Source organism: Lottia gigantea (assembly GCF_000327385.1).
Source record: "Lottia gigantea unplaced genomic scaffold LOTGIsca_47, whole genome shotgun sequence".
Classification (NCBI taxonomy): domain Eukaryota; kingdom Metazoa; phylum Mollusca; class Gastropoda; family Lottiidae; genus Lottia; species Lottia gigantea.
In genome coordinates, this window is record NW_008709640.1 from 291,232 (window position 1) to 307,833 (window position 16,602).

Sequence of the window (16,602 nt, forward strand, 5' to 3'; positions counted from 1 at the left end):
AAAAGGACATCACCCATATTGAATCAGCAATTAGAACCTCTGGAGAACAATCTTCAGATGAAACATGTCCAGGTACAGTAAGTGACCATCAGACTGATAAAGACCCTACAAAAAGACAACAACAATCAGAATCAACATCTCAACAGCCCAATTATCCACCTCAACAACAAAACCAAAAAGATACTTCTGCTGAAAGCTCTAGTAAACCAGAAGACACAAATGAAAGGAGTGATGATAGTCATAGACGGTATTCTGATGACCGCAGCAGAGCCTATGATCGTGAAAGGTCAAATCGTGAACATAGAGATAGAGAAAGGGATAGGTCATACCAAAATAGAAATGATTATCGTGATAGGTCCAGAGATAATCACTATGATAGAGACCGGAAATATGATCGTGATTATGATAGACATGGTAGAGATCGGTAAGTATCAAACTATTTTTAGATCCTTATAAGGCAGTACTCTTAAATATCTGCTTTACCAGCCCGAGATGAATATCATCTCTTTCTGTCAGGTTCACTTTGATTTTATCCAATTAAAATCATTAAGTAGTCAGGGTGGAAGGAAAGTCTGAAATGAAAAACCAAATTTGAACACGAAGGAACTTCTGATTTCAATTCGGGCAAAATATATGAAATTTCTACTCTTACGAATTTCTTGTCTTCTTTCAGAAATCGTGATTATGGATATGGTAACCATTCAAGAGATTATAGAAGAGATGGATATCGTGATCGTGATAGAGATAGAGATCGTGATTATGATAATAGAAATTATAATCGTAAAGGTGGAAATCACAGAGATAGAAGTGGCTATTATTGATTAACTTGTACTTTTCTAGTTCATTTACATTTTGTGTTTGTTGTTTTACATTTTAAAGCAGCGTAAGATTTATGGTACAAAGAGGTGTACAATATGAAAACAAGTGGTAATTAGCTGTCTTGCTGGTAATCTGTGTTTATGTCCAAAGACATAAGCTTTTGTGAGGATATTTAGCAGAGTTCTTGTTTTGTGGCTCAACTGTTTGTGTCTGGAATGAGGCAAGGTTAAGAATGAACTTTTTATTCAGTGTACTTTGTTATGTTTGTCTTAAATTGGATAAAACATGATTATGGATTAGGGCCAAACATTATGATTATGGATTAAGGCCAAACGTTTTCATTATGAATTAGGGCCCTTATTTATATACCTGTGTTTTGCTAGAGGAAAAAATCATTATTTGGGTTGACCTGAACATCATTATCCATTTTATAGATTGTAACAGGATTGAGATAGAGGTAATGCTTGGCATGGTTTGCTAAGACAAACACAACACAACAATAGTTATGTTACTGGCTATTAGAGCTCATAATCTATTATCACTTTTCAGAATTAAAATCTGATATCTAGTCTATATTTCAACTAAACTTTGAGAAGTTTCAGGCAGTTACTTATTTTCTCTCAGGCCAATAATACCCATATATGACCTCATTGGACAAATCAGCCAATAAGAAAGGTAATAATGGGCTGGAAGAGACAACATTCTAAACTGTTTTTGCTGAAGGGTAGGGGAATCATATGTCTGATTTTAATTTTGAAGAGTGATACAGATAGTAAACTTTTTGAGCTGTATCAGCTATAAAAGCAACAATGATAACAGAAATAAGGCTTTAAAATGGAATGTAATAATTGTGTAAACTGAACATTATAAAGTCAGTATAAATAGATGTTTTATATTATATATATATATATCAATGTTTTATATTGTTTTTTCATTCTAAGAATGCATTTATAATACAATATTTTTTGCTAGCATGCACTGAACATTTCTTAATGTAAAATTTAAATACAGAATTTTCAATCAGTCTTACAAACTAAGCAGAAAGCTTTGAATACATTTTTGTTTATGATCTTTGGCAATTCAACGCATTACACACATCTGTACTTGTGTACATCCATCTACTTTTATTCTAAAGGGATGGGACTCAGTTCGACTTACAACGAAAAGAATCTGAGACCATCTGAAAGCATTTGGAACAATCTCATTGCTTGTTTTTGGTCATAAACGTCCAATTAATGCCCACATCGCTTATGGTTTTTTTTTTAACTATAGTGGTTCTATACTGTGGCCGATCTGACTGATACTGTGAATAATCAACAGAACTGAACCCCATATTAATAAAACCTGGTTGTTCAGTGATACATGTTGAGTTATCCATACTGTTGGATAATATTCTATATTTTATATGATTTGATCAAATCACTGCATGTTTCTTTTACAAGTCATTGAATTCGTTACATGGATGCCAACTGTAATCGGTTGTATGTAATAAGTGATCATTGGTATACATGTGGGCAACTTCAATATGTTTCATCAATGATTAAAAACCTGAATTGTCACCGTTTCTGTCTTTTGTTTTCCAACCCCCAAATCAATTTAGTTGACGTAATAGTATATTGCTGTTATATTTCTTGTAATCTTCTGCAAGGCTTCCCTTGACCCTTTCGGCCAAAGGAACAAACATAGATCGTCCTAGCCGGAACGATTACTAAATGGTACAAATTATTTCATGATCATGGTAAATATCGAACGTTCCTCTTATGAGAATGTGCCTTGTCTGTTAGATTTTTGGATAGAACTCGGGATCGGCTAGCCTTGCGTCAAATGAACATTATATAATCTGGCTATCTTTGACGTCAACAAGAATGCTGTACTCCTAATTGGCCTCAGATTTTAAAAACTCTCCAAAAAGAACTTCGGGATCTGTAGCTAGATAGAATATTCTTGAGGTGAATTTGTTCGCTTACTAGTCCCATTGCATATTCCTTAAGCAACGTTACATGATGAAATAATCATGATGATCATATAACTATCATGTAACGTTGATCACACATGATCTCATTGCAGAAAAGGATCTCTTTAATTGATGGCTGAAAATACCCGCATAATCTGGCCCTTTAACACGTCAGCGGGAATAGGGCAGTTCCGTCAAATGAACTTGGTTTTGCGGAGTGTATGATCATGTAGAGAATGAAAGGGTATGTTATGAGACCTCGGGCTATTACGATCTGCGTCTTATACCTTGATTTCAGTAGACATCATGGATCACAGAAGTTTGTCTGTTGTTATATTGGATACACGCTAGCTAATACAGCCAATCAGGATCTGATTGGATGTATTCTCTACCGTATAATCCAATGGCTAATGCAATCAAGGTTTTAGGCACAGTTCGTAATGACTTGACAGTATGGAAATGACAAGAACCTGGCTATTGTGAAGTTGATATTTCAGTTCACATAAAAATAACATCGACATTCGGTTTACCAAAGGGTGAGAACAGCGAAAAAGTCTCACCCACCTTTGGTGTAGGTAGGTAGGTAGGTAGAAGACAAGTTAACGTTCGCTTCCAGCGGATGCTGATATCGCAAACTAGGTAATTGTTGGTAGTCGTAGTAGTTGGTAGTGAACACCTTTGGTGTACTGTCTAGGTCTATTTATACCTAGCTCTCGGTTAGGTCAACTTTGGGCGTGTCTGTCTGGCATTGACAATTCTGCATTTCCATAGATATGTCGCAGAAAATAAACTAAAAGTGGTATCAATAATGTTTGATGTAGTTAAAAATTTATGCCGATGATACAGACAGTGTGTCTCGCATGATGTTTTTCTTTTTTTGCCCAGTGTGATGTATAATGAGTTATAACCCGGCCTTAAATAGTTTTTTGCCTATTATGTTTACAACAGGCTGTTCTGCTAATGCAAAAAGATTAGAATTGGATATTAACTTCCATTTCATTTCATATACCGATCTTTCAAGAAAATGTAGATTACATAAATAGCTAACATTATGTAAAATTACCAGTCATGCTCTCAATACGTGCCATGTAAATTTAGGTCACTGAACTCCAGATTTCAAAAGTTTTAAATCTGTAGACCGAAACGACATAGGCTATTATTCAGTTTCAAAATACATCTATAGGTCAAAGTGCAATTATATTATAGGAGTTACGTATGTTTTTCAGAACACCCGTTTTAATTTTTCGGCTTCGCAATCCAGTATAGGCATAAATTGATATATAGGCCAATTTAAAAATTATACACAAGACAAGTTCTGAGAAATTTAGAGACGCAAATATTTCTTTAAGTACGATTTTGCAAATATTCACATGAAAAAATTATAGTTTTTGTACACTTATAATATATATACATTACTTTGGGTACAGCCGGGAGCCTCAATTGGATATAGCGTATCTTTGTTAGTTATATTGTTCCAGAGGTTTGCAATTGCCGGTAATCCGGAGAGAAAAATTTAATCCTGCATGCTAATAAAATTCAAAAACCTTTAAAAATAAAAAAATCCATAATTCTTCAAATACGCACATCAAGTGTAATTTGGTGACAGGCCAGAACCCTTGCTCATTACTTGATGATATTTCGTAAAAAATAAACATGTTTGATATTGTTGGTACAAATGTTATTTATAAAAGAAGGTATATTCCTACCCACTTTCCGCAATTATTTTCTGCCAACTTTACACATTGAGTATCTGAGACAGATGGTGCTTTAACAGCATACCAGGTAACATACTGTAAGAATGATCTAATAAATCAGCGGTTTAAGATTCTCAGCATCTTCACAATGTCAAGCTAATAATATTAGGCGTAGTTCGTAATAGCTTGACAATGTGAAGATGGAGCCTTTAGAGACACTAACTTGCAAAAAAGGGGGTGGGGCGAGTAGGGTCTTAAGAATTCCCAAAGGAAACGGCGCGTTAGGTTCAGGCCCCGTCTCCGAAGTTTCAAAACTTCTATTTGATTTTTTGACATGTTTATTAAGAATCAAAAAGTTTAGTATGCTCCAGCTTAATTTCAGCATTTAAGATAATCTCATGGATACTGTCAGATCTATGATGTGGAAAAATTAAATCATATGGCCCAGTTTTAAAAAAAACACATTCCTTCTATCCCAGTACGTCGGACTAACCATGCTCTATAAAACCTAGTACAGTTAATTTATCAATAGAGTAATGTTGACAGCAGCTGTCAAGTTTATCAACTCTTACCACGTGTTGCCCTTATTAGCAAATGTTTACCATATTTGTAAACTAGATTTAAATAATATGGCTGATGAAACCGCCCTATTTATACACGAGCTGTTCACGTGAATGCCCATATTAGCGAAAAATTTCCATATTAGTAAGGTCAGTCAAGTTCATAGCTGATGAAATATCTCAGTGTTTACAATATCAAGTCCTATCACTGGCTAGCTATTAAATTTAGTAGTAGGATCTCCTAATATGGGAGACGGTCCAAATTACTATTAATTTGTGGTCGGAGAACTGTTTGAAAGACTTGAAATTATAGTTGCATGCTTTGAGCTTATTTTTTTTCAATAATATATTACCAAAATTAACATATTTGACAATTTGATCTTCAAAATAGGGGTTCTCAAAATACGTTAGGCTGCATTTTCAGGAAGAATATTTGCGTAGTCTTGCTTTGCATTAAACCTAAGCTTGTATATCTTTATTTTTTTTATAACTATGAAAAAGAAAGATTTTTGAATGTATGCATTTTCGATTTTTCAATTTTCATAAGCCCTGTAAAATGCTTGTGTAAGGAAAACATTATGACCTTGACCTAACTTGTTCATTCAGTGAGAAAATGGGCAGGACTTGTAGCCATTAACCAATAGATATTAACACTATATTCTCTACAGCCAATCAATACCAACTCTATTCAATAATAATATGATGAAAATACATAAATAGCCGAGAGACATTTTCATCTTTCTCACTCTCTTGTCAAATTTTCAGTGGAAAACACTTCAATACTCAGCAGACGAACATTTCTTTCTCAACAAGCAATGGAAGAAAAGAAAGTCATCAATTTTTCACCAGGACCAGCTAAGTTGCCTGAAGATGTAAGTTCAGATTTTTTCATCTAAATAACGCTGTGGTACGATTGTCCTTGATTTGTGGAACTAAAGTACCGGCTTTTTACAATTTACTTTTGTTTAGACGCTCATAGATTGTATCACTCTGTCTCTGTCTCTGAATAAAAATTTGATTGAGTCATTGCATGCGGAGTTAAAGAATATTTTCATTTGTCCATCGGTAAACTAAAAATGAATTGATGTTAAAAAGAAGTGATTTTCCTGTCTTTGATGTCCAATCAGCCTTTGCAAAATTTAAGTTGAAGCCAATTTCCCAGTGATTGCAAAGATTTGGCAGAAGCCTAGACCTAGGGATATTTGCCCCTCTGTCTCTCATATTTTATATTTGGGGAATTTTATGCATATAAGCATTAGGCCTTATTTTCTTAGAATAATTGTTGAAACATTAAAAAAGGATTGTATTCCGATCAGCCCATAATTTCTGTTGATTTAGCTGTAGGCCAGTCGTGTCTGACTGCAGTTTAAAATGTCTAAGGTTAACATTGATGAATTTTCTTAAATTAAGTAGTTTGAATTAGATCTATGCTCTAAACTTTTTGGTTAATAAAATACTGCTCTAAACATTGCATATGGTTATTTGTGTTTGAAAAAAGTCATGAAAACATAAAGTTTTTGAACCTAATTGTTGCAGCCTGCATCACTTTACAAAATGAAATCTACAGTTACGAGTACCGGTAATAAAAATATCTCAAATTAAGAATTTCTTTTCCTATTTCTAGAGAAAACTAACTTTCAAACTTGAATAATTCTGGACATACTTGAATTTGACGCTCAAATTTCAACCTATTATATTGTTGACCTATAGATTTTATAGGTCAAGAACCTAGAATAAGACAGTTGTTGACCTCTTTAACTTTTTTTTTCCATTTTCCATTAATAGTCCTGGTTTCTTATGTTATATATATTGCTCTATAACTCTGTAGACATTATTCTAAGTCAATTTATGTTTTTATAGGTTCTGGCCAGAGCTCAGAAAGAGTTTTTAAATTTTAATAATACAGGTGTCAGTGTCATGGGTAAGTATGAGAAGAAATTTGTTTAAAGGTTCTTGTTAAAACGAATGTGTATCATCAAAAAATATCTTTTGTAAACAATTAAAAAGAAATAATGATTAAACTTGCAGAGTTGTTAATTTTTGTGCCTATTGTATGCAATTTGAACAAAAAGCATAGGTAAATTAGTCATAGGGTAAATTGCTCAAAGTAGGCACGGAGTGACGTCAGAATGAAATTTTTGTCTAATTGGACCAATGTGACCAATTAACTAGGTTGAAATAAAATTGACCAAATAAATAACTGTTTCCATGTCACTGTGACCTTGATCAATAAGTGTGACAAATTACTGTGACCGATTTGCCTGTGACCAATTTTCCAGTGACCAATTTACAGTGACTATGTTACGGACTATGAAGCTCTGAATCAGTGTTATTTGATATATACATTCAATTCATAAATGATCATAAACCTTTTTTAACACACTGATATATGTGATATGATCTGTTCCATGTAAAAAATGAACACGATCTACCATCATGGTAATTTAGAACATTTTATTTGGCTTAGTTTTACATCATGTGACATTTTCAAAAGTATCACTAAAGTATCACCATGTTAGAGAAAATTCCATTGGGTTATGTAAATACATGATGCGTCAAAACTTTATTTAATGAACTGAACAGAACAGCATGAGGGGAAAATGTCATCATCAGTCATCATTAATGATATGATCATTAATAGATAACATGATGTTTATAATGATAACAAATATATTATCATGGTTATTTTGTGGACAATATCTTTCCTCATTTCTAATTTGAATTTTGCTTCACAATGGTAACCCAATGTAATAAAGTTCTCACCAGAAATTAGATTTAAATAAAACAAATAGTGCACAATGCATTTAATGAGATATATATAGATCATTTATGTATACATTTCAAAACTTTGTTATCTATTGAAGTTTGAGAAGTCCAAAAATCTTGATGTACTGTCCGAAATAATAACAATTCCTGTGTGATTTTATATTAATGTCTTTCTTCAAAATAAGACAGAAAAATTTATTAAGCTATTTTTTTTCAGAATTAAGCCACAGATCAGCAGATTTCAGTCAAATTATTGGTCATGCTGAAAGAGATTTGCGAGATTTATTGTAAGTTGAAAAATCTTACTGATATTTGATATTTGATACTAGAAACTGTTTTACCAGATCTTTGATAAGCCTTAGATTGATCCATGAAACGACTATAACTGTATGGGATGGGACAATATTCCGTGGCCCTGTGTGCATGTTAAAGATCCCTCGACAGTTGAAAATCGAAAAAGAGTAGGCTAAAGCTGCCGTCCTGGCAAAATTTCCCTCATTGCATGGCATGGCGTTGCCTGTCTTCATCAGCCCACATGGTGCAGAAAAGTAGGATTTAAAAGTCCATTCATTTCATTTATTTTTCATTAAATAGCATCCTAATATGATTTTATGATATACTTCTCTTCGTGGTGGCTTTTATTAATGTTTATATATTTGATATATATATATAAAAACATTAAGAGCCACCACTAGGAGAAGTATGATACCTTGTATTTCACTTGATGACTAATTGTTGAAATAAGTGAAATAGACTATAAAAACTAGTTATAGTATACCATAAAATAGTGTTATGTAATACACAAATTACGTTACAAAAATACCTTGGATGATCAAGTTATATAAAACTCTGGATTATAAAAGTTTTGATAGGTAGATATTATTGATTAATAACAATGTAATGTATATCATGTATAGGTCAGATATATCTATAATTGTAGGTAGACAATACTATATATAAATACTCATAACCTTTGGACTTGTTATTAACATATCTTGATATGTATATTGTATGACATGTCTGACTGATATTTTATGGCATATCTGACTGATAACTTTCAACAGATAACATAAGATGACAGTCTATCAAGTGGAGGATCAAGCTACTGGAGCATAGATCATTATGACAATTTTAATTGAGGTTAAGTGCAGTTAAAATAAATTATTTTCAGAATCCATTATTGGTTATCAAGACTCTTCAAAAAATACAAATGATTTTTGATTTTTAAAATCTTTTGTAATCTGTGCATTGATCTCTGGAAGGTCACCTTTATTAGAAAAGTAATAAATCTGAAAGAAATTTATCTATATCCCAGCAATCTAATTAAATAAGATTACAATTCCATTTCTTTTTTTTGTCTCTATTGTAATCCAACAAGGTTTCTACCACAGTCACTATTTCATGATATTTTTGTTAACCCATTAAAGCGTGTCATCTATCTGACAGGCTGTGATTGATTAAAATAACATCATTAGAACTGGGATGCAGTAGAAAACTTGTAAGATTACAGTAGAGAAAAAAAAAGAAATGTAAATATATTCTAATTAGATCGATGTCCAATTTAACTTGTCACTACTTGCATCTAACTTCAGATAAATTTCATTTAATTGGGATTTCTAATTTGTATTTATTGTATTTTGTTAGAGAAATACCAGATAATTATAAAGTGATATTTGTACAAGGTGGTGGAACCGGTCAATTCTCAGCTGTGCCATTAAATTTAATAGACTTAAAACCAGGTGCTAGTGCTGATTATATTGTTACTGGAAGTTGGTCAGCCAAATCTGCCAAAGAAGCTGAAAAATATGGCAAAATTAACAGAGTTCTTCCTAAAACAGAAAAATATTCAGGTAAGAAACTACATTCCCCATTCTCACTCTATGCTTTTCATAGAAAGCAGTTTATGAATAAAAAAAAATTTAACATGAAAAACTTATTCAGAGTGCACATACTTATGCTGTAGTTGGACTTGGAGACTAAAGGGGGATAATTTGATAACTTTAAAAGAAAGTATGATGGGTTATTTCCCTTGATGCATCTGTAGATATGGGAGATTATTTTAGTTTTAATAATCAATTTCGAGATTAAACACACAATGTTTGAAAGCATTTACATACTGCTTTGAAAAAACTAATAATTTTATTATCTATTTCAGTAATTCCGGACCAAAGTACTTGGAATTTAAGTCCAGAAGCCTCTTATGTTTATTACTGTGCTAATGAGACCATTCATGGTGAGTTATCTTACATCCATATTCAATAATTTTATTGAAAAAATTGCACAATAGTTTTAAAACTTATCATTGCAAAACTCAAAGAAATGACAAGTTTCTAGTTCTGGTTTAATATTCTATATCACTTTGCAATTAATGCATTGAGCACTATTTTATCTGCTGAGTAGTTGCTATTATTAAAATATTTATTGTTTTGCAGGAGTTGAATTTCAATTTATACCTGAAACCAATGGTGTACCTCTAGTCTGTGATATGTCTTCTAATATACTCTCAAAACGGGTTGATGTTTCTAAGGTTCGTTTTATTTCCAATATTGTCATTGGTATTTTATTACGAGTGTTCTTTGCATGCTACTGTTCACAACCTATAGACAGTGTGACGTTTTTGTCCTTTTGTTAAATGGAAATGCATTGTGACACTGACACATCAGAGCAAGATATGGTGGCTTTGTTTTATGTCTGTGGTGACTGCAAGTCTAGGATTAAATAACAATTTTGAATTTTCTATTGCAAAGATAAAAATCAGCTCTAAGTGTCCGTTATAAATCATAACCCTTATAAATTTCTTTAACATCTTGTAATTGTAGTTTGGTGTGATATTTGCTGGAGCCCAGAAGAATATAGGATGTGCTGGAGCTACATTAGTTATTATTAGAGAAGATTTAATTGGTTTTTCTGATCCTATCTGTCCTATTTTAATGGACTATAAAACACAAGTTGGAAATAACTCATTATATAACACACCTCCAACATATAGGTTAGTATTTGCTTTTCGCAAGAAGACTCGTTAAGGCAAGGAAGGATAGATATATTACTTGTTTAATAGTGCCGATACATGACTGTCAAATCTAACAAGTTTAACATTCCAGTTCTTTAACTATTATGTCATGTTTTGTTGTTAAATATATTATTTGTTTTTCTGATTCTAGTATCTACATCATGGGCTTAGTATTTCAATGGATAAAAGAACATGGTGGAGTTGCTCAAATGGAGAAGAATTCAAGACAAAAGTCAACAATATTATACGATATTATTGATAATTCGAATGGATTTTATCAGTGAGTTTTATTTTCAAGTAGTTATCATCTCTTGATGATCATCAATTTGATGTAAAAAAAAAACACACAATGAAAATTCAAAAATGTTGGTTTTATTTTTAAAAGTCAGTGTATGAAAAGAATATCATATATTTATATCTGGTCATTTTTATTATACCATCTGTTACCAAAAGATAGCATCTGTTTAACTTCAGAGAATATTTACTAAGTGTATACTTCATTTACTAAGTGTATACTTCATTTACTAAGTGTATACTTCATTTACTTTGTGTATACTTCATTTACTAAGTGTATACTTCATTTACTAAGTGTATACTTCATTTACTTTGTGTATACATCATTTACTAAGTGTATACTTTTATAAACTTATATTCAAACCTAGATAAGATCTTCTAGTTTGACCTATTCACCTTCAGCTAATTATAATTCGATATTGATTCTTTTTCTTACAAGAAATATTGCTAAATGCATAACAAAATATTTGAAAGTGTGTTATGTAATGGCGTTATTTCTATTTCTAACTATAGGTGTCCTATAGAGCGTGATAGTAGAAGTAGAATGAATATCACATTTAGAATCGGTGTAAATTTTGAAGATGAAGCATTAGAAAAGAAATTTATAGATGAAGCCCATCAGAATGGGTTAATATCATTAAAAGGACATAGGTTAGTATCTTATGTATTATCTGTTTTTAAAGGTTACATACTCACTTTAATTGTAATCTCAAATCATTTCAGAAAAGAAGTTAAGATACATATTTATCGCTATATATTCATTATGGACACACGCTTCGTCATATCTGGTTGCTTATTGCATGCGATAATAACCTGAGGGCCAGTGTACTATAATCTTGGACACATGAAATTGAAAAAAGAATATGCTCATGCCACTGTCCTGGCAAAATTTCTTGCACACTGCATGGTCTGTCTGTCTTCATCAGTGCCCTATCAAGTGCAGAAAAGGATATAAAATTTCATTTCATTTTTATATTTATTTCAGATCGGTTGGAGGTATAAGAGTATCAATTTACAATGCTGTTCATGTTCACGAAGCTGAGAAACTTGGAGAATTTATGAAAAATTTCCAAAGATTAAATATTTAGTGGTAGTGCTATAAAATATAATTTATAGACTGTATAACTCTTTATAGTTGTCTAAATGAAATTTAGAACAAACTTTGTAAATATTTCATTTTTTTATTATTAGGCTTCAAAAGCCTTTTGAATTGTAAAAATTTAACTAGTTATATATTTCAGCCATTAAAAAAACTCAAATCATAAATATGGTAAGTTTTTTGCAATGATCCAATTGAAATGCAGATCTTGATGGATTGTTTTGTGTTTTCTGACATGATTCTTCTCAAATCATGTTCTGTGAATTCAATACCATAAACATGCCACAAACATTTCAAATTTGTGCACAAAATTTTCTTTATAGTTATTCACTCACTTCTGGTTTTGTGACATCATCAATCCCATATTCTGTCCATTTCTCAAATACATCACATTTGGAAGAACTAACCAAGACAGAAATATTCCACCACTTAAGACACATAGCTTGTTTATCTGTCTGTCCATTAGATAATATAGTTAAACACAACACCATTTAATCTGTTTACCACACCCCAAACACATCTCAAGCAGATAGTGACATCACAAATCCCATGTTGTAAGGTAAATTCTAAAACGTCACCATGTCATTTTATGTGTCTTCACAAAGCTACTTGTAACTCATTTCATTTCTATTAGTGAATTTAAATCAACTGTCAGAATCGAATGCAACATGGTCTTTTCCTTTTAAGTACAAACCATAAAAAACACTTGGTAATGATTTCTTTTTGACTTGAATACCTTTAAAACCAACTAGTCCATCCTTAAAAATGAAAATTTTACCATATGACTACTCTGTTCAATAAAACATATAGTGGCTCCAATTGGTACCATGCTCTTTCAAAACCCTTTAAAAATTTGGTTCGCAAGACTTTCATATGACAAAGAATACTACTTAGTTAAGACGTTCGCTTGGTAAAACATTTATTTCCGTTATGACACAAACTCATTAGGTAGAAATTAGTAACCAATGTATACTGAAATGAAACTATAACTAAAATAATACAATACAATTCAACAGTCCTACTTACCTTACATTTCACTAACAAGACATTTCCTTGTTTTGCCCATCGAACAGTTCCTACAGGCAATGCTTCAAATTTCTCCTTCTGAATGTGATCTGAAATAAACACAACCATGTTTATTGAAAGAGCTACCTCAGGTATGAATGGAGCGATTCATGGTATATTTATTTCCTGCATTCCTTAGCTCAGTCCATAGCTCTAGGACTTTAAGAGGAATTATTCTGACCCTTAATGCATTTTATGTTATATCGGTTCACAAACTATGCAGTCTACCAACTACCAGAATCATTTGCCCACACAACAAACTGGATATAGTACCGGCACACAATGGTTGCCATTAAACACAATGGTATGTTGCAGAGCACTAGTTTAATTCACAGTTGACTCTTTGCAACATCAGTTTGTATTGTAGAAAAATTAAGAACGACGGATTAAAACACTTTCTCACATTGACTCACAATTACTAAAACTGCCATCATGAAGCAATAAAATGTAACTACCTTTTGTTAATGTTGGATCAATCATATCAAATAAATAAACTTTTAAACCATTTAATTTTGTGTAAACTGGTTTCTGTAATATATATAATGTACAAAAATTTCATTATATAGGGAGATTTTTCATGCCCCTGAAAAAAAATTGTCTATCTACTGAAACCCAGAAATTATATTTAACATATTGATTTTTCAATGCCATTTTAGAGGCAGGAGTGGTGAAAGTTTCAGACTGCACAGTGAACATTGTTTAGGGAGGGTACTGCCTTACTTGTGATACTCACCAAACTCAACAAAGTTCTATAAACAGTATAAATATTTTCACAAGTATCATTCCAATTCAAATTTCCAAAACTTTCTTTGATTTTCTTGGCTGAAAAAATATGATCCATTTAAACGGAGACTAAATTTAAAAAAATTAACATCTAAGACTCAAATCAAACCCCTAAAATGTCGTAAATGCTCTTTTTAGTGTACAGTCTGTAGCATTCACAGCCAAGATTTACTGTCCCATGTTAACTACTACACTTTTTTCATGTTAGCATATTGATTTCTGGCAGTGAAAAATAAAATCATTACCTTGAGTCACTTCTAAATCAGGCTTCAAGTCTTGTTTAATTAAATTGGGCAGATCTTTAAGACTATCTACTAGCTAAAACATTAAAAAAATAATCTATGTAACTAAAATATTAAACTTTCGATCCATTTGGTGCTACAGTTATGCATAGAACCCTAATCAGCAATATTTGGATATCAACAGTTAAATCTTTATATTCAGAAGTCTGGATGTTCCCAATTATCTTTACGAGTAAGTTAAAATTTATATACACTGTTTTTTGATGAAGAAATGCCCTAAGGATACCATATCTACCAGCATTTTCAAACACACAGGTCTGGTAATTTTACAAGCAAAGCAACAAGCCTGATTTATTTAAAATCAAACTGAACAGTTCAGTTGAAAAACGCTACCAAATTTGTACCTAGAAACCTAGAACCAAATATGATACTTACTAAACTGGCTCCCTCTTTTGCCAATACATCATGTAAATAAGGGTAAGTAACTTTTTCTGGTACTGCTATTTTCTTCTGTAGTAATATTTCACCAGTATCAAAACTATTAAAAAAATATAAAGATTCTCATATCAACCATTTACTATAGATTACCAATTTAAATTGAAGGCAAGGTTATTGCAAAAGGTCATGTTGAATTAATAAAATGGATTTGAACATTCCTAATTATCACAAAAAAGACTCCTGCATCAGGAATTTATCAAAATAATATGAATTACTATATTTTAAGGGTATATGCATTTATTAGGGTTTATATTTTATATCTTATATAAAAGCAAGGTACATCTTACTGTTTTGGTTTGATTTTCATGATAGTTACACCAGTATATTTATCATTATTTAATATTGTATGAACAATAGGTGCTGGACCTCTCCATCTTGGTAATAAACTGGCATGTACATTTAATATTCCACTGAAAAATGCAAAAAAGCCATCATAGGTTAGTTTTCAACCCCATTTCCAGCAGCAACCATGATAAATAAATAGACAGAAGTAAGTTGATGTTTGGTATATGCATTAGAAACACTTAGAAATTCTGTCTGTCCAATTCCAATTTCCCTCTGACACAAGTTGTCCATTCAGTTTCAAACAATTGTAAATGATTATTACAACAGATATCAATAAGTTTCAATGATCATGATAATGAAGTCACAAATAAATACTTTAGCAGAAATGTAACAGGTGTACTTGTATATAACCTAATACTTACTATGGAAAACTATTTATTAGTGCAGCTGGTATAAGATGTCCAAAAGACACCAGAACACCAACGTCATATTGTCCTGCATTCACAGTCACTGGCCAATCATGTACTTTTAGCTTTTTTTCTACAGCATATTTTCTTATATCAGTCTAAAATTAACAAGTTCAGAATTAACAACATTTTTAATGCCAACTTTGGGAATATTTTCTGGTAGATTTTTCTGCTTTTTAAACCTTTTGCTACAACAATATTGGTTGAAGTGGCAGCTCAAAGGGAAGGGGAGGGCTGAGGACCATTCTGGATAAAAACACTTGTGTTGTAGTGGGAAAAATAATATGATGACAAAATTTGAAAAAGATGACTTACTCTTTGTGTCGCTACAACTTCAATATTCTTCACTAGTTGATGTTCATTATTAATTCTATAAAAATACCAATAGTACAAAAAATTTTTAAAAATTGGCACATGTTTACAATAAAAATATCATGAAAAGGTAGGCCCATCTAATGAAACGAAATAAGAATAGAAAATATTTACCTGTTTTCATTTAATAACTGTAATGTCTCCAAAGCAAATTTATCTGAACCAAAAAATAAAATATTCCATGGTGGTTTGGAAGCAATATTATTTTCTGTACAATACAATTGATGTGGTGTATATCTATGTGTACAGAGGCTTTTGATTATCTTACACGAAGAACTGGCTATTAATTGTATCTTCATTTTACCTGTGAACAATTCATCAGAAAACATTCATAAGCAATAATATATCATAATCATAATCCTGTAACTCTGAAGGCTTAAAGACACCAGCCTCTGTAAATGTACAGTCCAAAGTAACAAATTCACTAACAGACGAAAGTGTGAAGACAGTGGCGAGAAACTAGAGATAGTATTCTCAGATAGTCGACTATTATGGTTCAGAATGAAATTTAGAATGGCACAACATAATCTTTATCTATTTGAGGGGGCTATTTTCAAAATGATCGTGATTTAAGTTAATCACTATTTAGCAGACTTTTATGCTTCTTGTACTTGACTTTGAAATCAAAAATCTAAAACTAACCTATTTTATACAAAAGTAACCGGAAGCTTTCTTGTTTACACTAGACTTGATT

General features: G+C 31.8%; 2 protein-coding genes across 2 annotated transcripts; one reads left to right on the plus strand and one right to left on the minus strand.

Moving 5' to 3' along the window:
• Positions 1-5,781: 5,781 nt before the first annotated feature.
• LOTGIDRAFT_192615 (hypothetical protein) lies at positions 5,782-12,363 on the plus strand. Its single transcript, XM_009061263.1, has 10 exons — positions 5,782-5,899; positions 6,888-6,948; positions 8,011-8,080; positions 9,438-9,643; positions 9,949-10,026; positions 10,226-10,320; positions 10,613-10,782; positions 10,955-11,083; positions 11,611-11,748; positions 12,083-12,363. Exons 1-10 carry the CDS (start codon positions 5,843-5,845, stop codon positions 12,183-12,185), a joined length of 1,107 nt encoding a protein of 368 aa, XP_009059511.1. The 5' UTR covers positions 5,782-5,842; the 3' UTR covers positions 12,186-12,363.
• Positions 12,364-12,840: 477 nt separating this feature from the next.
• LOTGIDRAFT_164740 (hypothetical protein) lies at positions 12,841-16,207 on the minus strand (the record flags this gene model as incomplete). The annotated part of the gene is made up of 10 exons (XM_009061264.1): positions 12,841-12,954; positions 13,223-13,311; positions 13,717-13,789; positions 13,995-14,083; positions 14,290-14,362; positions 14,722-14,824; positions 15,072-15,194; positions 15,492-15,634; positions 15,852-15,906; positions 16,023-16,207. 10 exons carry the CDS (start codon positions 16,205-16,207, stop codon positions 12,841-12,843), a joined length of 1,047 nt encoding a protein of 348 aa, XP_009059512.1.
• Positions 16,208-16,602: the final 395 nt, after the last annotated feature.

Bases quoted from the DNA above. Each gene is read 5' to 3' on its own strand.
- LOTGIDRAFT_192615 (XM_009061263.1), top strand. From the start codon at position 5,843: ATGGAAGAAAAGAAAGTCATCAATTTTTCACCAGGACCAGCTAAGTTG. The intron at 6,949-8,010 runs GTAAGTATGAGA...ATTTTTTTTCAG, and splicing joins TACAGGTGTCAGTGTCATGG to AATTAAGCCACAGATCAGCA. The intron at 11,084-11,610 runs GTGAGTTTTATT...TTCTAACTATAG, and splicing joins AATTCGAATGGATTTTATCA to GTGTCCTATAGAGCGTGATA.